The sequence below is a fragment of the Triticum aestivum genome, chromosome 4D (assembly GCF_018294505.1).
Source record: "Triticum aestivum cultivar Chinese Spring chromosome 4D, IWGSC CS RefSeq v2.1, whole genome shotgun sequence".
NCBI lineage: Eukaryota > Viridiplantae > Streptophyta > Magnoliopsida > Poales > Poaceae > Triticum > Triticum aestivum.
Genome location: NC_057805.1, coordinates 432,556,724 through 432,580,157, shown reverse-complemented (window position 1 = coordinate 432,580,157; position 23,434 = coordinate 432,556,724). Strand labels below are relative to the sequence as shown.

Here is a 23,434-nt window from a genome sequence, read left to right as displayed (position 1 = left end):
ATTGTTCATCCTCTTGGAGCAAAACGATTCCCTGGTGCTGAAAGATACTCGGACCAATGCTGCTGCCCGCATCCTTGTGTTGTGTGTACACTCTTCTCCGTTTCCTTGTACAGAATGTGTATTTTCTCTTTGATTTGAGTAGAAGAAGCCGTTGTCGCTGCCGACGAGAACCACGTACGTACGTGGCGAGCCGCAGAGCCGGCTCGGTGCGGATGTGCGCTGCGCGCAAGCCGGATGGTGGAAGCGACAGGAAGGGGAGGTCCGGCTACGTGTGTGCGTGTGGGTAGTGGGGCGGTGCATGGCAACGCAACGCTTGCGCGTAACGGTATGAGGCGTCGGAGCCAAGCCAAAGCCACCCCTCCTCGTTCGTGCCGAGGCCGTTGCGCCCGCACCCGATCGCGACCTCCAGCCCGCCCCGAAACAACGAGCACAAACTCCGTGGCCGCGTAACGGACCCTTCCTTTCGCCACTCGTTTCAAAAACCTCATTAGCCGCTGGCTCTTCAGGTCTGCGTCCATCTACATGCGCCTGCTTCCGAATCGTTGCAAGTTCCATCGATCAGTTGCCGCTACAGACATGCCGGCCGTCAAGTCGGAGTCTCCGGCGAGCTGCTTGCCGGAGCTCCCACGCATCCGCACCACTCGCCCTGCTGCGGCCTCGTCCAAGGTAATAGCAAGAGCCAAGGCGCACGGCGATAGGAAGGCGAAAGCAGAGGACGATCGGGAGAAGCGGCACAAGAGTGGTAGGGGGGCGTGTGATGAGTCGGCGGCGTGTGGGAGCTCACCGGAGCTGGAGAAGAGGAGGTGCTCCTGGATCACGGCCAACTCTGGTGACAAACTTCGATTGCTCCCTGCTTCGTTTCGTTCCGTTCCCACTGTTCCCTAGAGTCCGTAATTTTGATCTGTGAACTCCATGATATGAATTAATACTTTGTCGGTTATCACAAGCATGTGAATTTTCAATTTTGAGCACGGATGAGGGTGCAGTACACATTATAAGTTCTGATGCATGGTACCATCACTTCTGTAGAACCCCTCTACGTTGCATTCCATGATGAAGAATGGGGAGCTCCGGTGCACAATGACCGTAAGCTGTTTGAGCTGCTTACCTTATCACAAGCCTTAGCTGAGCTCTCCTGGCCTGTAATTTTGAGCAAGAGGGGGGAATTCAGGGAGATGATTGATGCTTTCTACAATGCATCCGTCTGTGACCTCAAGGGCAAGAAGATAAACCAGTTGTCCAAGTCAAACGGAAGGACGTTGCTGTCAGAGCAAAAGCTGCGAGCTGTGGTCGCAAACGCCAAGCAGATTCAAAAGGTAAATTTTGTTTATGGTGAATTCGAAAGGTAGATTGAATATTGTACGCAAGTTTATCTAGTTTATCATTGCTTTATAAGACATATAAATTAATTTACTTTTTCATTCCTCCAGCCAATCATAAAATGTTACAGCAGAGGAGCTTCTTTCAAAATAAAATGAAGCCATGTCCCACCCCCTCAATAGAAGCCCAACAAGCCTTCGAATTTGCTATGGGCCATATGGCCTATACCTTGTGTGCTTTCAGAGTTTCAGATTCTGAACAATGTGACACACTGACACTCGCATTAGTATTAGTATCGCACTGTAATATAGTCAGCGCTTGCTTTAAAGAAGTACAAAACTGTTGGAACTGTTCTCAGACCGAATGCTTGTAATACGAACACCACCACTATATGCTAGACTTAACATTTCTCAGACCGAATGCTTTGAAACCTGTAGTATCCATGCAGCAAAACAGATTCAGTGGTTTCCTTCGAACAAAATCGGCCCTTGGATTTCACAACTTCTGGCAGTACAAATAATATCCTCGCTATCGCCAATGACTATCTGCAGGTAGTCCGTGAATTCGGATCGTTCGACAACTACTGCTGGAGCTTCGTGAACCACAGGCCCATCACAAACGGCTACCGCCACGCTCGCCAAGTGCCCACCAAGACGCCCAAATCTGAGGCTATGAGCAAGGACCTGATGCGGCGAGGGTTCCAGTGCGTCGGCCCCACGACGGTCTACTCCTTCATGCAGGTCGCCGGGATCGTAAACGACCACCTGCGGTGCTGCTTCAGGTTTGATCAGGTTCGCAGCCAGCCCAAGGATGCCGAGGAGAACATGAGAGCCGAGATAAGATTGAGCTCACACGATTCAGAGGATTCAGAGATCAGCGAGGTGTAGTTAGCCTCTGAAACTTGCCTTGCTTTGTACGTATGATACGATTCTTTATCTTGTATAGGTGTGCTCATCTTGTGTTTACCTTCGTCAGACATGGCAGTTGGTTTGGCTGTGCATTTTGTGGCGTGACTGGTGTCAGCTCACTTGTAGTGTACGTACATTACAGGTTGTAAAAAATGGTGAAACAGGGTGCATGGTCAAGGTGTGATTTGCTTTCTTAATTGCATGTAAAGCATCTATATTGTGGAGTGTGTACTTTTCTGACTATTTGCACTCGTATGTATATACAAACATTGCTGACAATTATCCGTTTTCAAGGTTGTTCTTTTGACTCCAAAATGTAGCGTATGAGCTTATTGTTGCATGTGAGGAATACGGAGTGGTGTGTCGACATGGCAACGATGCATTCGTCAGCCCTTATGTCACACACTTGCCTTGTATGGCAAAATCACAAGATAAAGTTTGTTAAGCGAGCCCCTAAACAAACAAGCTAACCGTACCAACAAGAAAGTTCCACCACCTTTCATCCATCCATTCATCAAGCTGTTGTTAATTAGGCAACTAGAGTGACTAAGAAACACGTCCCTAAACTAATCACGACACGATGGCCACGTTTCGCCTCGCCGTGGCCGTGATCACCTTCCTTAAACCTCTCTCGCACATAACCCCTTTCTTTAACCCTGCACTTGGGGGCACTACTCAAACATTGGAATCAAATCATTTTGCCAAAAGAAAAGCCTACCACACTCCTCGAGGGCGGCATCCTCGGTATGTGTGCGCCGGGGTCGCTCGCTCCGGTCACACGGCCAGTGCGCCTTCCGTGCACGTGTCGCTCTTCGGGGCAGCCAGATCAGCGAACAAGAGCCCATGTCTTTGACACTGCAACCCTAGAGGAGCGCTTGTGTGATCCTTGCGGTGTGGCCGAAGCCGAAGTCCACAAAGCTAACGGGTTTGTTTAATTAGCGTTAATGAGGCTTTGTCCGGATGTTTCCCGGCGCGCTGGTCCCCTACCTAGGAGCGAGCTAGCCTCATCCTTTGCCCGATTCAGTGGTTGGTGCTTAAGCAATACTATCATGCAACTGGGATTAGTTTACTGCGCTCTAGGCATTAGGTTAAGGGAGGAGAAAAGGAGAGAGCACAATCTAATCTTAACAAACTATCATGGCCCGAAGCATGCCATGTGTGCTGGTTCTAGTCTAGCTGCGAGCCTTGGGGCTGAAGCTTCGAGCGCTTGCCGTCCAATGGATGGATCGATGCCGCGCTCCCTTAAAATGTGGCGCCTTTTTGGGAAAGCATGCACGCAAGATGGCCGGCCATGATTCCGGTTAAACTTGGCATTAGCGCTGCTGTCAGTAGAAAAACAAAGCATCGAGTTTACACCTGTTGCCGCGATGCACTCCTCCGCTTCTACTAGTACCGAGGTTAATTACGTACACATGTGTCGCGCCCTGGGTGGAGCTGGAGCTGGAGGGCCTCTCACAAGGTGAAACGTACGCTGTCTCCCTCTAGTCTACTAGTGGAGTACTCTGCAAGACTGCAGCCATGGACAAAAAGACATGTTACGGCTGACACTGACGTACGTACATACTTCGGATAGTCTTCTGGAACTTGGAGAGATATATACAGCAAGTTTTTTGGTGCGTTGTAATTTACCACGTACCCTAGTTTCAAAAAAAGTAATTTACCACGTACTGTGAGTCTGTGACAGCGGCGGTGCCTTGTCTTGACTAATTGACCTAGCTTGGAGAAGACACATTGACTGACTCGACGGCGATCGGTCGGTCATGGATGGCGCGAAATTAGCTGCACGCGCGAGTAAACGACGAGGGCAACGACCGGCTAGCTAGTTAACCTAAGCGAGGTGACCTTTTAAAATAACCCTGGCGATTAGTGGCGCGATCACGCAAAAGGCCACGGAGGAGATCGGCCGTATCAAGCCTGCACTGTCACGCGCGCGCGCCTCGAGGAGGTCGAAGAGGGTGCGTACGTCGCTGCTGCTCCGTTCGGCGTGCACATGCACGCCAGGAGACGGCTGCCCAATCAAATATAGAGTACTGTAATGGATTTGATTTTGTCAAAGCGCTACGTAGGCTTAGCTCTAGCTAAGCTTTTCTTGCAAATTGCGACGAGGTTAAGCCTTGACCGCTTGTTCGACCGGAAAGCATGGTTAGATTAGGCGAGGTAGGCGAGCCTGTGTCAGAGGAGCTAGCCGTGGCCCGTGGCCCGCGGCCCGAGGAGATTAGGTTTGGGTACGGTGGTCACCATGGTGTGATGCTCGGTTTAATTAGGACTATTATTAGTGAAGTGATCAACGGGTTGATTAACATATGGCGTTGGGATCCCGCAAGTTGGAGATGGGGAAACAGGAGCGGGAGGTGTCTGAGATAAGGATGGCAGTGGCAGCGCATAGTTTAAGCCCGAGGCCAGAGCTAGCCAATGGAGTAGCACCAACCTTGATTAGTTAAGTGCATAATTGAGCGATTCTGCGTGGTGTGCGTGATGCCAAAGGGGAGCCAAACTACGAGGACGTAGCTATAGGCATGTGACAAGGAATCACTGGGCGCCCTGCATTAGTAGTCTAGCATCTAATTCCAACCGGCCGTCGACAGAGCTCTCAGGTTTTTGTTCATATATATACACACACCCCTCAAACATGTCGATTTTGGATAAACCACATGGAGGGCTTAGTTTTGCGTATACTACAATTGAAAGTTGTTGAAGGGAGCTAGACTTTGTGGCTTCAGTATGAGGTGCAAAATGAAAAGTCATAGCTGGTTTAATGTGTAAGCTATGTGAAACTTGTGGAGGAAATGACCGTGCAACTTACCGTGCCCTAAACAAAGCTAATCAGTAGTACTAGTAGTGTGGTCGACCATATCGATGATCCTTATCTGGTCTCCAAACCACGGGGTGGCCTGATTGATTGGCCGGTGGGTGGTTGACGTGGAGCGAGGTTGGCAACCATGGGGGTTGGCTGCACGTGAAACGCCGACGGATCGTACGCCACCTTTGGTCAGTCGACCAGGCCGGCGCGCGCAGGTCCAAGCCCTATCTCGATCGTAGTACGAGCCATGTGACGGCTAATTGGGCTCGCTCTCAGGCTCGGAGGTGATTTGCCCAAAGCGCAGACACATGTGCGAGCCATGCATGCTCCGTTTAGCTAAGTGATCTTCGTCTGATTGTGGACGTAAAAGGGCGGGCTAGATTTGGACTACTGGTATGGCGTCAATCAACCTCTCTCTTCTCAATGCGTGTCGACCGTCCGGACGGATTGGAAAGCGAATATGACCATTTTTCTTTTCTTTTTTGATTGAAGCAGAAGTGTTGAATATAACGATTATTCGCTCGTAAGAGTTTAAGCTGGGCCGCTGATGCTGTGTGGTACGTACGTCTTGCTTTTGAGTGCTGCCAATACTTTCTCGCAAGCGTAGTGCCTCCTTTAGGCTTTTGCTCAAGGTATTAGTCGTGCACCTTAGTTACTACTACCAGTACTGATGAACTACGGTGAATCTTAATTACTCCCTCCGTCTATGAAAAGAGGCCTATAAATTTTGTCCCGCGTCAAACGGTCCATAGTTTGACCATGTGATGTAGAAAAAATCATCAACAACTACAATACTAACTAGATTAATATAAGATATGTTTTATTGCGTATATAATGATATTATTTTTGACCCGTAGTTCTTAATGGTTTTCTTGCAAACTTGGCCAAACTTTGCATTGTTTGACTTCGGACAAATTTTATCGGCCTTCTTTTCAGAAGTAGAGTGACTACCTCCAATGATTTCTTACCAGCATGTATATTCATGCATAACTCTGCAGAGAAATTTATCACCAAGAAAGTCTTCCGTTTGAAAAAAGTTGTACATTTTAAAGTTGATTGTGTTTTTTTGTGTCCAAATCGACCATGAAAAAAACCGGCTTAGTAAAACAGGCAACACGCACCCTTTAAGAAATGCAGCTATATGAAAAGGTTTCACTAAACAAAAGTTGCACCTGTAAAAGGAAACGCACATTTTTCACACACAAAAACACTCACAAGACACAAAATTAGGAAAACCAAAAAATAAATGTCGGCGAACACTGGAAGTTGAATATACTATAGTATACTGTAAAAAAAACGCACTCATTGAATAGTCCACGTCAAGGCAATCAAGCAACGACCCTAAAGTGAAGGCCATCAACTTTACGTAGTACCGCGGTCCGTTCGACAGCTGACGGACATATAGAAGACAAGTGAAAGTGTACTGCTCATATTCCCTGGAGCAATTAGTTATGCACCCATGCTATCGGCACATGTATACGCGACAGCTCGACCTATATATATCTAGACGTACCTGCAAGCTACAGTAGATCGATCGACTTGACCACTCTCCCGCCCCGCGCTCTTTTGAATTGTCTTCTCTAGGAGTCTAGGAGGACCCAGCTGTGCCTGATCATGCATTTTCTTTTTGCATGGTAATGCGTGTCTCATTCATACGTAAGAACTCACATGACAAAACTGGAAAGGTAGCAGAACATCAACCCCTTTCATTTGCCTCCAGCACCACCACAACAGCCATCGAAGAAAAGAATGACGGATCACCTCCTCATCCGAGCTCGACGGGGCTCCATTGCTGGTATGTAGCTTTGCGGACCGTCTGATTATATATGTACATATACATGTCTTTTCGCGAGAAAAAATACGTACACGTATAGATATAGCAACCCCCTACAGCTACAGGGGATAGCTAGTTATGCCATGCAGCTAGCTAATTTGGTCGCTTGTTGTTATTTCCGGGAAATAGAAAGGCAAAACGACGACGGAAGTAAAGGCAAAAATGCACAGTGATCCGTCGTGCGATTCACTCATGCGATGCGATGCGCCCAGCGGTCCAGGTTGCATTTCGTTTGCAGGCAGCGCGCGCGCAAGCGGCAGGGCCAGATGCAGCGCACACGCATGGACGCGCGGCGTGGCGGCACGGCGGCAGGCGGCGAGAGCTGCCCTGCGCGCTGGATCGGCCGGCTTTTGTCTGGGTTGGTTGGCCGGCCCCTGGCTAGCTAGTGCGTGCAGGGCAAGCAGCTAGGAGTGGGACTGACTGGCCGCGCACGCAGCATGTCCTGTGCCGATGCCATCCATTGGCGTGGATAGGATACGTCAGTCCGCCAGAGAGAGAGAGAGAGAGAGGAGACGTCGCTCTCGTCGGAAAGGCCGGGACGGGACTGCGCCGGCCCCTGCGCCTCCGATGGTGCGCCAACAGGAGATTTGGAGGGGGAGGGGGGCGGCCGGTCGGGCCGCAGCGGCCGACGCGTGGCGGCACGGCGAGCCCCCCCGCGCACGGCCCCGGGCGACGGCCCATGTGCCGTCGATGGCGACCCACAGCCAGTGTCCACTTTGGCTAATTGCGCACTGCCTTTCTTATCCACTCCTAGTCTTTACCAGTAGTTCCTCGCTCCATCGGGTTCCAGCGGCCCCCCACGTCGTCCTTGTGTCTCTTCTCTTCTCTTCTGTTCTCTCATGGTGGCGAGTGAGTGAGGCTGTCGTCACTCTCGCCAGTGGTGTTCACTTCCCGTGCATCGTCTCTATGTGTACGTGGGTCATGCGTACACAAGCATGCAGCTGGTAGTACGTAGCACTTGGACACGATGTTGATTAATCGTGCAGGGGGGATTTCCATTTCCAAGACGGACGTCGAATCTTGCTGTTCCTCAGATGGTGCCACGCGCGGAAACGGGGCCGCGCCAGACCAGATCTTATTACTATTTTTACCTTTTTTGCCGGAAGACTAGATCTTGATTTGATAGAGTAAATTAACTGACGTCTGAGTGCTAGTCTTATGCTATCAGCAGACACTCGCCGATCGATCCGGGCCCGTTTTGATGATGTCGATCCTGTTTTTACGTGTAACGCAGTCGACAAGAGTGCACTGTTTTATTTTATTTTTAGATAAGATGAGTGAACTATAGTACTGCTAGCCTAAAAAAATCATGCAATTTAGGTGCCCATAAATTCTACACGTTCTTAATTTTTGGCTTTGAAACGAGAGAGAGAGAGAGGGGAAAAAAAGGGAAATCTTACAAAAAAAATTATCAGGATAGAGCTTACCTGCATTTTTTTTAGGGATAAGATAGAGCTTACCTGCAAATGAAAGCGAAATCGACCTATTCGACTTGACATCCATGGGCTAGCTAGCATCTAAATCATGGATTGTGAGGCCTTTCCTCTGCAAAACCAACGTGTATTATCACGAGTGACAAGTCACAACAATCGTTTGGAACTTGCGACATCCGTGTGCATGCATCTTTCAGGTGGGGAAGGAAACAATTCTCCGATGGATCGATGTGCAATAGATCGCCATCCTCTCACTCTCTCAGGTCGTTGTCACGCACGCCACAAACACCCTTGGCGCCTCCTGTGCTTGCACGCCGGCCGCGAATATATGTCTCAGCCACGTCCAAATCTGTCACTCAACCGAAAAGGAATTAATATTAGTCACTGCTTACTTCAAAGCTAGCTGACTAAACTGATCGACGCCTCCACACTGAGGCCAATTTCTAAAGGGAACATCAAATCATCAAATGCGACAAGTAGCTTTGTTCACTATGGTTCACAGTGACAGCAAAAGGTTAAAGTCTATACCGCACAAACTTGGTAAGAAAAAGACCAGCAAAGTATTGCCTCAATATACCACTAGTGCATGTCCGGTTTTTATGTTCGAATTGGTGACTAGGACAATAGTATCCCAAAGCTTTAATTTTTGAGAGTACATGAGAAGTTATCTACGTACTATATATGAAAACTAAAGCTTCCAACTCCCGGGAAAAAAGAACTTCCAACAATGTTGATCCATTGAGGTGGTACATCTTCCATCATTTCAATCAATTGTGATATTGCTTAGGCAACTGCAAAATCGTTACTAATTTGTAGACCGTGCGACCAGTTCATGATCCAGGCTCGTCGAGCGGGAGGCAATGACGATCTGAAGCGGGGGCAAGTACATGGGTCGGGGGAGGGGGGGGGGGGTCGCGATGGCAGAGAAGATGCCAGGCGTGGCAGCATTAGAGAGATGGTTGGGGGGATGACAGTGCCTGTTGGGTGACTGTGTGGTGGTGACATGACACGGTAACAGGGCAGTCATGAACGGGGTGACATCTAGTTAGGCTGGTTAGGATGGTGGTGGTTGTTGCTAGGTTCAAGAAAATGGCCAAGCCATAGGATTGAGATCCGGCGGTTAGTTAAAATTGGCTACAATTTTTTGAAGTTTTCTGGCGGTTGTGCTCCAAGCGTTTCATAACTTTGATAGTGGAAAAGGAGAATTACATGTAATTGCTTAGATTTTCGGGGGATCCAGACATAACCTTTGCTTAATGTGTGGTATTGAACATATATGTGGTATGCCGTGCCAAGTAAGTGCTAAAAGTGTATGAACATGTCGGACAGTAGGAATAGGAATAATGCATGCAAGTGCTAAACAAAGAAATATGAAATAACCTTTTGCTTACATGGGTAAAGCATGCAAGTGCTAAACAAGAAATATGAAATAACCTTTGTTTATATGGGTATATTCCTTGTGGTGAAACCAACCCACCCAGGTTCAATTCTAGACTTCCGAAAAAGGGTTGCCCCCTACTTTGTATTACAAAGCAACCATCACCGAATCACTGATACAACCAACTATAGGTACTGGTGCGGAAGCAGCACAGTCAGCCCAAAAGAAACGAAAGAGAGAATGCAAAAAGAACAAATGTCGACAACGGCACATCAACAAAAAGAAGCATCGCGACCGCTACGCCCACCGAAGATCTCCCACCAAGCTCCTAGACTCCGAAGCACCGGTACCAATCAACACCTCCTAGAAGGGACGCGACGATGACGACGCTGCTGCCAAGGGTTTCCCTCGGTACGCGGCAAAGAGAGAGGAAGGGTAGCCCCCGAAGTCCTCCAGGAAGGTTCGAGGGCACCCTCAGGTGCCACCGCGTCGGAGTCGGCCAGGCCGACAGGGATTTCTCCCCATCCCAACTTTCACCTGGGCGCTCCGGAGCTCGCCACCAAACCGTCCATCACCCTGCGCCAACACGATCTTGAAGCTTCCCACACCGTCTCATCGCGGCACCGCGAAATGAGGCCTGCACAATGAAGAAGAGGAGCCGGGACTAGGGGCTGCAACACCGTCGGCACGTGGGAGGGACCAACCTCCACCGTCTACGACGATAACCCTGTTCAATTCTAGACTTGACATGGATGTTCACATATTTATTCAGTCTCTCCAACGTTATTTTTTCAATGGTATGCGTGACGAGGTGTATGTGGCGACTTATTAATCGCAAGATCTACGGGCTCAGCCTCTCGATGGCGCTCATAAGGATGGGGTTACGTGCGTGTGTTCAAAGGAACGAGTGTGTATGCTTGTTGTAAGCGTATGTGTATATATTGTGTTTCTCGAAACAAAACAAAAGCGCTAAACAAAAAATTGTGTCTGAGAAGTTCATTATTAACGTGCTACTAATGCATTTTGTTTGTGGGGGGTAATTGTATGGGCCATGCGATAACGTACTCGAGTTTGCAACATCCTGGTTGGACTTAGTACGGCAGTTTGTCTTTGTCCCGTGGATGGGGCGCCTATGGAACATCAACACGTACGCGTGGGTATGGACGCAGCAGTAACTTGGAAGGGAGGAGAGGAGCCAACATTTTCCAAGACGAAAGCAAGCGGGAGACGTACGACTGAAAACGAAATCAAATGATAAGCTAGCCATGCATAGGCAGTATTGCTAGGCGATGCACGTAGCACGTACGTACGCGCCTAACTTCTTAATGACCTAGGGTGGCCTTTTTGGAGGACAGTTTCTGAGATCGAGCTCTCTGTTTGAAGACGACAGCTGATCAAGGGAGACTTGCTTAGTTTGTCCTTCCATTTCGTTTTTTTTTCTCTCTCCCAGCTTGGTCGTCGGGTCTGTGCTCGTGCAGACTGCAGAGTACCGTAGTTGTCGGGTCTGTGCTCGTGCAGACTGCAGAGTACCGTAGTTGTCGGGTCTGTGCTCGTAGTTGTGAGGTTTCTCATTGATAGTGTTTGACCATGCACGCCCGCATGCATGGTTATTTGGATAAGAAGCAGTGCACCGCGTGCCGTGCTACGTTCATTAATTTGGCTTGCATGCAGCACGAGGGCTTGCGTTCCTTGGAGCAGCGGAACACCTGCTTGCCGAGCTGCCGACCGGCCATTGGGCATGCCACTATTTTAACAAGGGCAGGTACCACCAGCACGAGCCCACGCAAATGGTGCGAGATATATTTGCCAAAAGTTGTAGCCGCCATTCAGTACCGCGCCACCCATCCATCGATCCGTCGTGTCGCACAAAAGGCACACTGTTCACACAAGCTTTACGGGTTGTCGTCGCACGCCAGAGGTAGACAGATCGACGCGCCGCAAGGGGTAGGGGTAAACTATACTACAGAAGAAAGAAGAGGCCGTAAGGAAGGAACCTCCTGCCCGGATGACGGACGGGCGATGCACCCGTCTTCCACGCCAACACGCGTACGTACGTACGCACGCGCTGGCCGGTCAAATCATTCAGCGGTCGATCGGGAGGATGTTTCATATGCATGGTCGCTCGCTTGATCGGTCGATGGATCGTCGGCTGCTAGCCCTATCCACACGTACAGGTACAGACACACTTTACGCGAGATATATATGAATAGATGATCAAAGCGTGTGCCATGGGAGTAGTACACTTGGAACATGGATTTCTGGCAGCTGCGCCAAACTTTTCTTGAAGAAAGGTACAGCGCGAGCGTGCGTGCGAGCGTGCGTGCATGGGTCTGGTTGACGTCAAGCCGCTTGGCCTTGCTAGGCGTGTTCGTCGTCTCCCGGCCGGACCCCGGAGGCCGACAGACACAACCCATGGGCTAGGCTAAACTAAAGCTCCACCTGACCCGGTCCATGGGTGGTAGTGGTAACTTGTGCGTCCCGAACTCTCGGCTCAGGATGTAGCTGATCGGTCGAGCCATCTGTGTTGTTCCATGATCCATACCCTACCGACCTAGCTAGCACTCACTTTCAACTTTGGCTGCGTGCATGCATGCGCCCATATGTAATATTGCATACTTGTCAAAGCTTAGCAGCCTTTTTTTTTGTGCACTAGCTAAACGTACGTGCTAGTCATATGTAATACTGTTGCGGCCATCTGCGTCGGTGAAAAAGTTACAAGTGCGCAGGAATTTCACAGTTCTCGCCACAAGCATCCATCGATGCCCGTCCGGCGAGTGTAGTGCGTGCGTCCTTGTCGCCAAAAGACGGGAATGTGCTATTAAATCTGGGGAGATCAGCACCAGTCAGAGACGAGGATCGCCGCCTCCTCATCACCGAGGCAAACAAGCACGCCATGGCAGTGTGGCACCAGCGCTTCTCGCATAATGTCGCCACGGAGAACGAGTTCTGGGCGCAGAGGAGGGCGGAGCGAGCCGTGCGTCGGGCGCCCGACAAGCGTGCGCGGAAGGAACTAGCGGAAGCCCAGATCGACATGGGACATGCGTCGACCTGAGACGATGAAGATACTCGGTGGCTCGACGCGTTTACGTCGTCGGACCACCACCGAGGAGGACGAGGAGTAGTCTAGTATCGTTTTATCTATTTTTATTTAGCATCATATGAACTTGCTTGCGGTTTGGGGTTTGAACTATGCTATGAATTTGAACTATGAATGTTTCCGTATATGTTGTTTCATTTTTTTTCCAAGCACCGGCTGGGCGCGCGCTGGATTTTACCGCGCCTTGTGAAACGCTACCGCGGCGCGCTAAATTTTGTAGCGTCTGAAAAATCAACCATCCTCCTGCACGTGCTAAAACGCTATTTCGGCGCTGAAAAAAAATAGCGCGCCGGTTGGAGATGCTTTACAGTGCATAGTAAGCATGTTACTCAAGCTCACTCGCTCGGTCGCTTTTACGCTGCTCCAGTTTCATTTTCCATTATCCAAAACTAGCACACAATTACTCTGATCGATCACTATTACCGGCGGATGATGACAATTCACAGCGCGACACACGCAGCATCGCTTTCTCGTGGCTCCCCACACCACGAATTATTAAGCCCCAACTCCTATCTACCACTCCTAGTGCCAGTAGTAGAGCTGCTACGACACCCCTCTCTCCTCAGCCCTCGCCTCTCCCTCTATAAATTCCCCCGGCCGAGCTCCAGGCTCACAGACTCGGACACCGGTCACTGGACAACACAGCATCTCCTCTCGCCCCTCAAAATATCCCAAGCTCCAAAGCCCAAAGCATCGATCAGAGCCGATCAAATATAGTAGTATTTGTTGATCGAGCACTAGCTAGAGAAGTATTCTCGTGTTGCTGTTAGCTTTGATTTGCTGGAAAGATGAGCCCCGAGGAGGGAGAGAGGCTCCTGTTCCCTTCCTTCGTCTTCCCGGACAGCTTCCCGGCCGACGACGCCACACCAGTCGTCTCCGGTAAGTTCAACTATCCATGTCGTCGTTGATTTAGCTAGCGCTAGGTGCTCGAGATCTAAATTGAGTGTTCAACCGCAATGTGCTGTTGCTTATTCTCAAGTGCATGTGGGTGCAGGTGGAGAGCAGAAGAAGGCCGGCCGGCAGCGGCGGAGGAGGAGGGCGAGGCAGGCAGCGGCAGGCGAAGGCGCGGGAGGGGACGATGCGGCGAAGAAACGCCGGCTGAGTGACGAGCAGGCGCAGTTCCTGGAGATGAGCTTCAGGAAGGAACGTAAACTGGAGACGCCGCGCAAGGTGCAGCTCGCGGCGGAGCTTGGCCTGGACACCAAGCAGGTCGCGGTGTGGTTCCAGAACCGCCGCGCCCGCTACAAGAGCAAGCTCATCGAGGAGGAGTTCTCCAAGCTCCGCGCCGCCCACGACGCCGTCGTCGTCCACAACTGCCGCCTCGAGGCCGAGGTACAGTGCAACAGTCCGACTGGCTAGTGTCTTGTCTACTCACGCCATGCAGCTAGCTGCAGTTCACACTTCACAGACATAAATGACATAATTCTTGGGTACTAGCTAGCTAGCTGGTTTGTGCTGCACTAACATGTGCATGTATATATCGATGCAGCTGCTGAGGCTCAAGGAGAGGTTGGCGGAGACGGAGGAGGAGAAGAACAAGGCCATGGCGGCGGCAGCGGCGACAGCGGGCGGCGGGGGTGGCAGCAGCCCGAGCTCTTCGTCGTTCTCGACGGTGACGGCAATGGTAGGGGGGCAGCAGTTCGGGATGGAGGAGGTGGAGACCGACCTCACCTACATGAGCGAGTACGCCTACACCAACTACATGATGGACTTGGCGGCCGGCGGCTACCTCGGAGTCGGAGGGGTGTACGATCAGTTCAGCTGATCTGGATAGAGGGGTGAAAGAACAGTGCTAGTAGTAGTTTACTATGATCAATCAATGTTAATTAATTATTAATCAACCGGGATTGCGGGGTAATCGTATGCACGTACTAGCAGTAGTAGTATTGGTGGTAGTTTCAATGGGTCATCAATGGGTGGATGCCCTAACGGAGAATCTCAGTAGTAGTATTTGCTAAGCTAGCCATGTACATTATGAATTGGTAATCTTTGTAAGTATATTATGTATGGGTTATCATCATGCAAGTGGTTTATCGTGAACTGAACTAGTGATGTCTAATGGTGTGATCACAGTTCACAAGGCGTATGTGTAGTCCCATTTGTAGTCTTTTGCTTTTGCTTTTTGATTTTTATTTTTAAAAAGGAGGAAGACCCTCGGCCTATGCACCTGGGCGATCCATGCAGCCATTTTATTAATTATTCATAAAAGACTTTACAAAGAAATACAGCGGTAAGTCTGAAATCACCGTCTAGGCAACATCTGTCGCTACTCCTATCCTGTTGATGAAGGGATGCTGATAGTCTGAGCCTAATACCAAACAGACCTCGCAGCCAAGTCTAACATTTCAGACCTGAGGCCCCAACTAAGCCACTTACCGAGTATGCGGCACACACCGGTCCAGCGAACACACAAAGGCCGCACCGCCACCAATCCATCTTCAGAGCTGTACTGACGCATCAACCTTGCCTGGTCTAGCTGCCGTAGACGCCACCACGACGCCAGACAACGCCACCATCCTACGCTCGTCCATCAACACACACCCAGCAGCGAAACCCCGCTGCTTCATGCCGCTGAAACCCGCCGTTCTCTCAACGTGTCTGATCTGGGTTGGCTTCGGCCCAACTGACTGGGCTTCACCTCAGTTGGTTGGCTTTATCACAGAACAATGTATATTATGAAGGGAAAAATGCCACCTGATTATATCCCTTTCGTCTTTCAATCAGCAGGTGTTCTCTATGTGTACTGGCGGCACAGGACAGTGGTAGCACTAGCACGGCACTGACGCTGGGCATCATTCGGAGCATGAGATGGCAGGAACAGAGCAGCAGTTGCTGCTCAGCTCACGTACGTACAGCTAGCCACATAAACATGGCATCTCCTATCCTAGTAGGAGTAGACGTTGGACGTGTCGAGCTGAGGCTAGAAAAACCGCAGCCATATTATCCAGAGCTAATGATTGCAGCAGCGAACCGAACCAGCCGTCGCCTTAAAGGCCATTCTCCCGCGCAGATAAGCCCTGTAAAAAAGGATAAAAGGCGGGCGATCGACCTGGATGAAATGACAGATCAAAACTCGAAAGTAACACGTACGTACCTCCGCGAAGCAAGCGCGCTTGCACGACCTAATCGATCATCGCCCGTCATCCACCGCGCCTGACAGGGACCTCCGTCCTTGACTGGCCGCACGGACGGACGAACGGGAAAAAACAAAACACACATACAGACAGACAGCCCGGAGGGAGCCATCGACCGTCGTCCTCGTCGAACCCCGTCGCCGTCGCCGGCTCTATGGCCCCCGCCCGCCGTGGCCGCGTGGGGGACGCGACGTACGCAGGTTAGCAGTACCAGAGGGGTGGCGGCCTTTGCTGCTGGCCATGCTTTGGCTTTGGCGTTGCTTAGTCGTGGGGGCATCATAGGATCGGAGCATTCTTATCCGAGAGGTGCCTCCCCCCTGGAGCTGTACTACGTAACGTACGACGAGATTGGAGACTGGGGCAGAGCTTTCAGCGCCCGCAAACTGTCGTGCTCGCTGTCCTTCCCTCCTCGTCCTTCTCTTCTCCTATCCTTTGGTGGGCACGCCGCCACTCCGCGGAATTGTACGCTCGCAGCGCGGCTGCAACACCTGTATGGCTGAGATGCAGATCCGATCCGCCGGCGTAGGCGTGGTACGCCTGTAGCCACCTTTACTGACTTCCGGTCTCAACCTCAGCTCAACTGACCACTGGCATGTGCCTTCATTTAGAGCCTACACTGCTCCTCCATATTCAGAAAACCACATGTACGTAGTAAACTGCATGTAGACATAGCGGGCTAGCTGATTTACTGCTGAACTAGACTGGTCTGTGCTTTTACAGTTGACTAGGTAAAAAATCACATGACAACACAAGCATGCATGGATGTGACCACAGGAGGAAGATATCAGGTACGATGAGACAGGGACTAGAGGAGACTGAACTGAAAGAATAGATAGAGACTAATATACAAATCCAATCTGGCCGACAGTCTATCAGGAGTACAGGGAGGGAGCGGGTGGAATCGAGGTGAATTCGCTCACCCAAATCACGTCTGTCTGTAGCCACTCTTTTCACGGGGATTACATCACATGATACAACAAACAACAACATCAACAAGCAAGCATTAGGCTGACACCGAGAGAGAGAGAGAGAAATTAACTGGCACCGTCCAGATGCGCCGCCGCTGCCTGAATTAGCCAACTTGGTCTCAAAAGTTACGCAGGCTACCTACTCTTGAACGACGCGGTGCTGGATTTCCTCGATGAAGAGCTCGGAATGGGCTCTTTCACGGGCGATGGGGGAAAAGGGGAAGAAGACGGGGGAAGCGCTCTCTGGCTCGAGATGGAGGAGAAGCAGCTCAACGGGTTTCGCAGGCGGCGTTTCTCCGAATCCTCAGGCTGGCTGTTTGGATCATGGCCGACCGGGGAGATCTTCAGAGACTCCGGGAGGAGGCAGTTGCAGATGGCACCTGCGTGTAGGAAAAGGGATAAAAAAAATAGTTTTTAATCTGCAAACTGTAGGAGAAGGGATAAAAACAGTTTTAAAGGGCCTCAGAAAAACACCAAAATGCTATGACAAGTAACAAATTTGATGTGTAACAAGAATCTCATTTCTTTAAAGACTTTATCTGGACAAGGAATGTAACTGCACAGACCATGGACTCACAACTACATGTTCAGAGTTTCATGTTGTGCGCAAGTTGGCCCATGCTGAATGCAATTCCTGTTTAAAACAGTATCTCAATACTACATCTAAAGTGCTCCTTTGAGACTGGAAACAGACTTCTTAAATCTCTAGTACATGATTAGGCTGCAACAAGATCAGGTGTCAAGACCACTGTCATATACTGCCTTTTCTTTGTGTGGTTGAGGGTTATATTCTTTTCCTAATCTATCAAGGTCTCAAGTCAAATCGCTGTAAAGACTATAGAATTGCACTAGCAGATGATGTGATCACAAAAAGTACAGCTTTACACAACAATTTGGTAAACTACATTTCTAGGAACTAAAGTGGCAATATAATTTAATCAGCAAGAATGATGGCCGTAACTGTCAAAGTGCTCAATGCATTCTGACCATGCACTCAACATTATCACAACTGCCTATCCTTTTGGAATAAACAGTTGACCATCTAATAATAATAAGCATTAGTGCTTGCATTAAGTTATGGTACCTATTCTGGCGAGCCGATTCACCCATTTTGGAATTTTGCTGCCGGTCAATTTGTAACACATATCCTTGCAAAAGTGGTTGCAATTCTTCATGATAAGATGGTAAGAATCTCCATTGTAGTTTACTGACTGCAGCTCCATGAACTGCCTAACTTGGATGGGATCTAAGCACGTCGTACCAAGAAATATTGATCTCCTGAATCTGAAACCAGGACATTGACGAGGTTCTACCTCAAATACCCCGCTTGTGGGATAATCATGTGCTCCAAATGCATATTCGACGCCATGAACTGCATGTGAAGAAAAAAAAGGCAATCAGACTACAATGTTATTCAGATCAGTTCTGTAATCTTACTCCACAAAAATTGTCCAATTTGATTTGCACGAGGACAGTAAAATAGAAGAACCAGGTAGGATTTTGGTGTTGTTTTAGAGGACCTGAATAAAGGTTTAATTGTTGTTCCACCTTTTCACAAGCAGACCCAATTGGAGTAAGCTGAAGCTAACAAAAGCTCTAGAGCGAGCCCTAAATATCCATCCTCTTGTCCTGGCAGCGGACACTGGACTAAAGAATTAAATGAGATCCAGGAAGATCCTTGCTTCATGTCTAAGAGATGGGTCTACATATGTATATATGTAACATTATTTATTTATTCACCTTTCTAAGCTACCCATTTGGGAAAGAAATATTGAAGTCTAAGCCATAATGCCATATAGAGCGGTCCCTCAAAATCAAGAGAGGCAAAGATTATTTCATTCATCTATAGTTTTCGTAGAAGGGAAAACATAGGCTACCATCCCATATTTATCTCTACCAAAAGAAATAAAAAATCAGAGGCTATGCCTATACATGTGTAGCAATATGAGCTAATAACAGCAGTGGTAGCACATATGAGTACATGATGGAGCTTACATAGGCTAAGCCAAAATCTGTACTAGCTGAACACCTGAAGCATGGTGTACTAAATTGCTATGATACTGGTGGCAGAGATGCCTGTAGTCGCATTACGATCACAAAACATGATGGTCAGAATAAGCGCTATTATTTACCTAGAACTCCACTATGCAGACATGAGTCGTTCAGGTAAGGGGATTACTTGTTATTTTAATGCACAGTCGAGTAAGTAACAACTTGATTGGAGAATGGTACATAAAGGTAAGCTGCAGCTTATTGACAGTTAACATTAGCTGTGATGAGCTAGTTGGAATGATCTGAACAATCCAGGAGAAATGGTGACTAATATAGCATCAGTGAAGTCGTGCTGGATTTATAACTCGAAACCGAACAGAAATGAGAAAAGAAGAACAAAAAGAACCGGTGCATAAATAGTACGTTTGCTTAAAAAGATGCATCTGGCACAGATAAGTACCTTCAATCCCAGAGTGAAATATACCAAGGCCTGCCCAATATATGTAGCCATTCATGGGTGTCAAATCATACACATTAAGATAAACCGGGGTATCATTTGGGGATTGACCGGATGCCTGAACCTTGGGAAACAGAAAGAAGCGCATGGTGGATTTCCTGCTCAACTGCAGAGGCACAAGGGACTTCCATCCAGGTCGTTTTGTCCTTAGTTTCATATTCCTTCACATAATAAAGTCAGATATCAATACATGAAGGATCTAGTTCAGAAAGATCAACAATTGAGAACATCAACTTTCTCTGAAATGGTTTTCCCGAAGTAGTTTAACAACTTCTCATTCTACACAATAATAAGGGGCGATTAAAAGTTAAAAAAAGATTAAATATCGAAGGATTTATTTTGAAGAGGCTAAATCTGATTTCAAGGACTTGTAAAACAAAAGCAGGAAACTGAAAAATGTGTTAAACCACCCACCTTTGTGAAATATGAAAGAAAATACTTAGCAAGCGCTTAACAAGTCTAAGCTCCCTTAACTACAACATGTGCACTAGATTTAGCAGCATGGTAGGAATCTGAAATCTCTGGACTAGTTGAAAGTGCTACGAGTGTCTTAGTGTGCTCCCACAGAACAGAATTGAGTAGCTCACTCCTTTGGCAGCTGAGTAGCTCCCACAGGCTGCTACCACACACGCTTTTAAGAGGCTCTAATTTGAAGTGGTAAGACTATATGAAAGAGCAAACAAATGGAATCAGTTTCTCTCGGTCCCACCAAATGTACTCAACCTAGCTGGCTAGCTCTACCCTCTATCAAAGATTAGTTCTTCCACATTTTGTTGGTGAGAATACCAACTCTATATTAGAGTCTGATTCTTCAACATTTGGTTGGTGACGGTTCCGCATAATCCTTCAATCTACAGCTGCAACAATTACTTCAGGGCAAACACGTAACAGCAGCAACAAAAATTCAACAATGCACCAGCCATGTAGGTACCACCTTTGGTTCCATTTACCGCTCCATTCCATTACTGCGAAGTAGGAATTCAGGCTTTCAGGGACAGTGGCGTAACACATCACCTAAACTCCAACAACTGTTTTGGTACAGGTAAACAAACTGCTACGGTGCTACGAACACAACGATTGGTACTACCAAACTGAACTAAACCCCCTAAAAAAATTCAACGGTGACACTTGCTACAACTGAGGGGAAATGAACGATGTTGACGCAAATGGTAATGTTGCAGTTGCCATTGCCATTCTGATGTAATGGAGTCTTGCTACAAAATTCAGAGAAGAGGTCAGAGGTTTGCAAATCAAACATTGTAATCGATTCCTACTGACTCAAAGCACCCATGCTTTCAAGCTCTAATTTGGAGCTGTAAGACTATATAGAGAGCTCGGAGTTGTATACAGAGAGAGCCAACAGATCGGATCTGTTTCTCCACTCCCACCCATTGTACTCAACCAAGCTTTACCCTCTACTGAAGCTTGATTCTTCTACATTTTGCTAGGGGCAATGGTTACCCCATATTGAAGTTTCAGGCATGTGCATTCTTTTTGTGCCATTGCCACATGATTCTTCAAATCTAGACCTGAAACAAACACCTGAAGAAGAGAAAAAGAAGAAGATGGCCCTTTTTCAACAATGCGCCAGCTTGGCTTTCATGTACCGCCCCACTCCATTACTGGGGAGGAGAAACTCAGGCTTGGAGGGACAGCTACATGACCCAAACTCTAACAACTGTTTGGGTACAAATAAAACAAGGCTGGACTGCACCTGCTGCTGCGAAAGCTACGTTTGGTACTAGTACTACCAACCTGAAGTGAACTGACCCCCTCTTCCAAAAAGAAGAATTTGACGGAGATACGCGTGTTTGGAACTGAGGCGGGGAAAGAAACGAATGAACGATGTTGACATGAAATGACCAGCCCAGCCGCAATCCCACCCTCCGTCCCTCCCGCGCGCCTTGTACCGAATCAAGAACAAGAACCGAGCAAACTTAAGGAGTAGACGGCCCGGGGAAGACACGGGGCCGCAGATCCAAGCCAAGATCTCGCGGCACTGGAGTCAAAGACTCGGAGAGCAGCTGCAGGCTTACCGCGGGGGAGACGGAGGCCGGCCGAAGGGCGACGGGGAGGGGAGGAGGGAGGCCAATGGCCGTGGCCGGGCCGCGACGGCGCGGCGTGGGGGCGGAGCTGGAGCTGGGGAGGGGAGGGAGGGAAGGTATCCGAGGGAATCCTTGGGGGGAGGCGCGGTTGTGGTGGTGGAGTGGCGTTGGTTCTGGTTGGGTTCGGGGAGGGGAGGGGAGGGGACTCGTGATGGCCGGGGAAAGGCGCCGAGGAGGAGAGCAGAGACCCTCCCGCTGGGGGGGTCGTCTTTGTAATTTATCGCCTTGTCTTTTCCGTCCCCTCTCGCTTCTTTTTTTTGAAAGCTCTGCCTTTTATTCGTACAATTAATAACTGGAGCGTGAGAGAAAGAGCGGAGACCAGGACCGGCGGTCGCCGTGGAGGGCCGCGCTCCGGCCGGCGGGTTTCAGGGCACGAAATGGAACTAAAGATGAGCTCCGGAATCTCTCTCCGTTTGTTGAGCACCGCAGCTTTGAAATCATAATCTTTCATGCTTCAAAAAGTTACGGTAAAGATAGAGAATCGCAGAGACCCTGACTCAAATGTGTAATGTGTTGGCTGTAAGCTTAAAATGTGACGGCCCGTAAAAGGTTACGGATGTATTCAGAGCGCAATGATCAGGCTGCCACTGACTGTTTTTCTCCAGTTTCTGGGTGCGCATGTCGTCGCCAATTGGACGTTTTTCATCATTAACAAATTGCGCGAGAACCGTCTCTGGAATCTTTGGCTACTCATTGCCATGTGGAACTTAATTATTGCATGATAGCTCCCCAATCTCGAGAAACATGTGACTTCTTTACGTGAAATGAAATCAATTTCTTGGACACCAACTTTCATGCTCCATCTGGGTAAGAAAGATAGCAGAATTTTTTTTTAATAATAGCACTCAAACATTTTATTTTTGTGGAGTGCATTTTTCTGTTAGGCTGTAGAGAGCCGTGTTAGCCAAACTTTGCACTACGATTTTGTAGCGTGTACAGATTTTTGTAAGAGAACATACGGCATCTGCAAAGATAGAAATCATAGAATCAACCATGTAAATTTGGGTCAGACAATGAAATCACTTGTTCATAGTTGACTCTGCACAAAGAGTTAGCATTAAATGTACTAGCTAGCCCAATGGAATCAAATCTAGAGCTATCAATTGAGTAGTTTCAATATCCATACTCAGTTCTACTCCCTTCCAGCAATTAGGACACACCATCTCTACTACTCCCTCCTTTTCGGTTTATAGGGCTCAATTCAAAAAATCTCACCAACCAAGGTAGATGGTGAGTGGTGGAATATTTTTTGTAATTTGTAAAAGCATCCAATTAATGCTCTTGTTTTCCTAAAAAGAATTATGTTTACCAATGTATTAATTGCAATGCATGCATGCATAAAGTACATGCGTTGGTCAATTTTCTCTTAATACTTGCATGCAATTATTTAGTGCACCTTGGAATCTGAACTTGTGATGGGGAACAACCAAATTGAGCCTTATAAAATGGAAAAACTAATATTTTGAGATAAGCCCTATAAACCGAAAGCAGGGAGTATTAAAGGGAGAATGTGTACGCGTCGTTCACACATAGCCATTAATGTGAAAATAATTTGAGGGAGTATAAACCGAAAGGAGGGAGTATTAAAGGGAGAATGTGTACACGTTGTCGTTCACACATAGCCATTAATGCGAAAATAATTTGAAAACCAAGCGACTAAACAATTTAAAAATTAAGTCATTAATATAATTAATTAGTCAGACATTTAATTACATGTACAATTAATTACATCCAGTCAAATAGGGATTTTTCGCGTGAATCAATTTGTAAACCGAGTCATTAATGCAATTCATTAATTAGGCAGACGATTAATTATGCCTGCAGATGATTAGGAGTAGCGATTTTTTCCAATCGTATTTTCCCTATAGTCTGCGCAATCCACTTTTTTCTAGATATTCTTTCTAAAACTGTCCATAATATACCGCTTCGCATGCCACCACTCTTCAAA

At 48.3% G+C, this 23,434-nt stretch overlaps 3 protein-coding genes across 4 annotated transcripts; 2 read left to right on the top strand and 1 right to left on the bottom strand.

Moving 5' to 3' along the window:
• Window positions 1-167: 167 nt before the first annotated feature.
• On the top strand, window positions 168-2,415 carry LOC123098385 (probable GMP synthase [glutamine-hydrolyzing]). Its single transcript, XM_044520357.1, has 3 exons — window positions 168-829; window positions 1,030-1,316; window positions 1,872-2,415. Exons 1-3 carry the CDS (start codon window positions 523-525, stop codon window positions 2,205-2,207), a joined length of 930 nt encoding a protein of 309 aa, XP_044376292.1. The 5' UTR covers window positions 168-522; the 3' UTR covers window positions 2,208-2,415.
• Window positions 2,416-13,367: 10,952 nt separating this feature from the next.
• On the top strand, window positions 13,368-14,810 carry LOC123098382 (homeobox-leucine zipper protein HOX12). The gene is made up of 3 exons (XM_044520352.1): window positions 13,368-13,649; window positions 13,765-14,102; window positions 14,260-14,810. Exons 1-3 carry the CDS (start codon window positions 13,559-13,561, stop codon window positions 14,533-14,535), a joined length of 705 nt encoding a protein of 234 aa, XP_044376287.1. The 5' UTR covers window positions 13,368-13,558; the 3' UTR covers window positions 14,536-14,810.
• A 1,910-nt stretch (window positions 14,811-16,720) lies between these two features.
• On the bottom strand, window positions 16,721-21,654 carry LOC123098381 (deSI-like protein At4g17486). Of its 2 annotated transcripts, none has more exons than XM_044520350.1 (4): window positions 21,418-21,654; window positions 19,325-19,542; window positions 17,957-18,244; window positions 16,721-17,252 (listed from the first exon to the last, which is right to left on the bottom strand). In XM_044520350.1, exons 2-4 carry the CDS (start codon window positions 19,536-19,538, stop codon window positions 17,008-17,010), a joined length of 747 nt encoding a protein of 248 aa, XP_044376285.1. In that variant the 5' UTR covers window positions 19,539-19,542; window positions 21,418-21,654; the 3' UTR covers window positions 16,721-17,007. The 2 variants fall into 2 exon arrangements, with proteins under 2 accessions (XP_044376285.1, XP_044376286.1); XM_044520351.1 differs by lacking the exon at window positions 21,418-21,654 and adding an exon at window positions 21,137-21,364.
• Between the last annotated feature and the right edge of the window lie 1,780 nt (window positions 21,655-23,434).

Excerpts from the sequence above, each read along its gene's own strand:
- LOC123098385 (XM_044520357.1), top strand. The coding sequence starts at position 523 with ATGCGCCTGCTTCCGAATCGTTGCAAGTTCCATCGATCAGTTGCCGCT. Across the intron at positions 830-1,029 it reads CTGGATCACGGCCAACTCTG|AACCCCTCTACGTTGCATTC; the intron begins GTGACAAACTTC and ends TCACTTCTGTAG. Across the intron at positions 1,317-1,871 it reads ACGCCAAGCAGATTCAAAAG|GTAGTCCGTGAATTCGGATC; the intron begins GTAAATTTTGTT and ends GACTATCTGCAG.
- LOC123098382 (XM_044520352.1), top strand. The coding sequence starts at position 13,559 with ATGAGCCCCGAGGAGGGAGAGAGGCTCCTGTTCCCTTCCTTCGTCTTC. Across the intron at positions 13,650-13,764 it reads CGCCACACCAGTCGTCTCCG|GTGGAGAGCAGAAGAAGGCC; the intron begins GTAAGTTCAACT and ends ATGTGGGTGCAG. Across the intron at positions 14,103-14,259 it reads ACTGCCGCCTCGAGGCCGAG|CTGCTGAGGCTCAAGGAGAG; the intron begins GTACAGTGCAAC and ends ATATCGATGCAG.
- LOC123098381 (XM_044520350.1), bottom strand. The coding sequence starts at position 19,538 with ATGAAACTAAGGACAAAACGACCTGGATGGAAGTCCCTTGTGCCTCTG. Across the intron at positions 18,245-19,324 it reads ATTTCACTCTGGGATTGAAG|TTCATGGCGTCGAATATGCA; the intron begins GTACTTATCTGT and ends CTTCACATGCAG. Across the intron at positions 17,253-17,956 it reads GAATCGGCTCGCCAGAATAG|GTGCCATCTGCAACTGCCTC; the intron begins GTACCATAACTT and ends TCCTACACGCAG.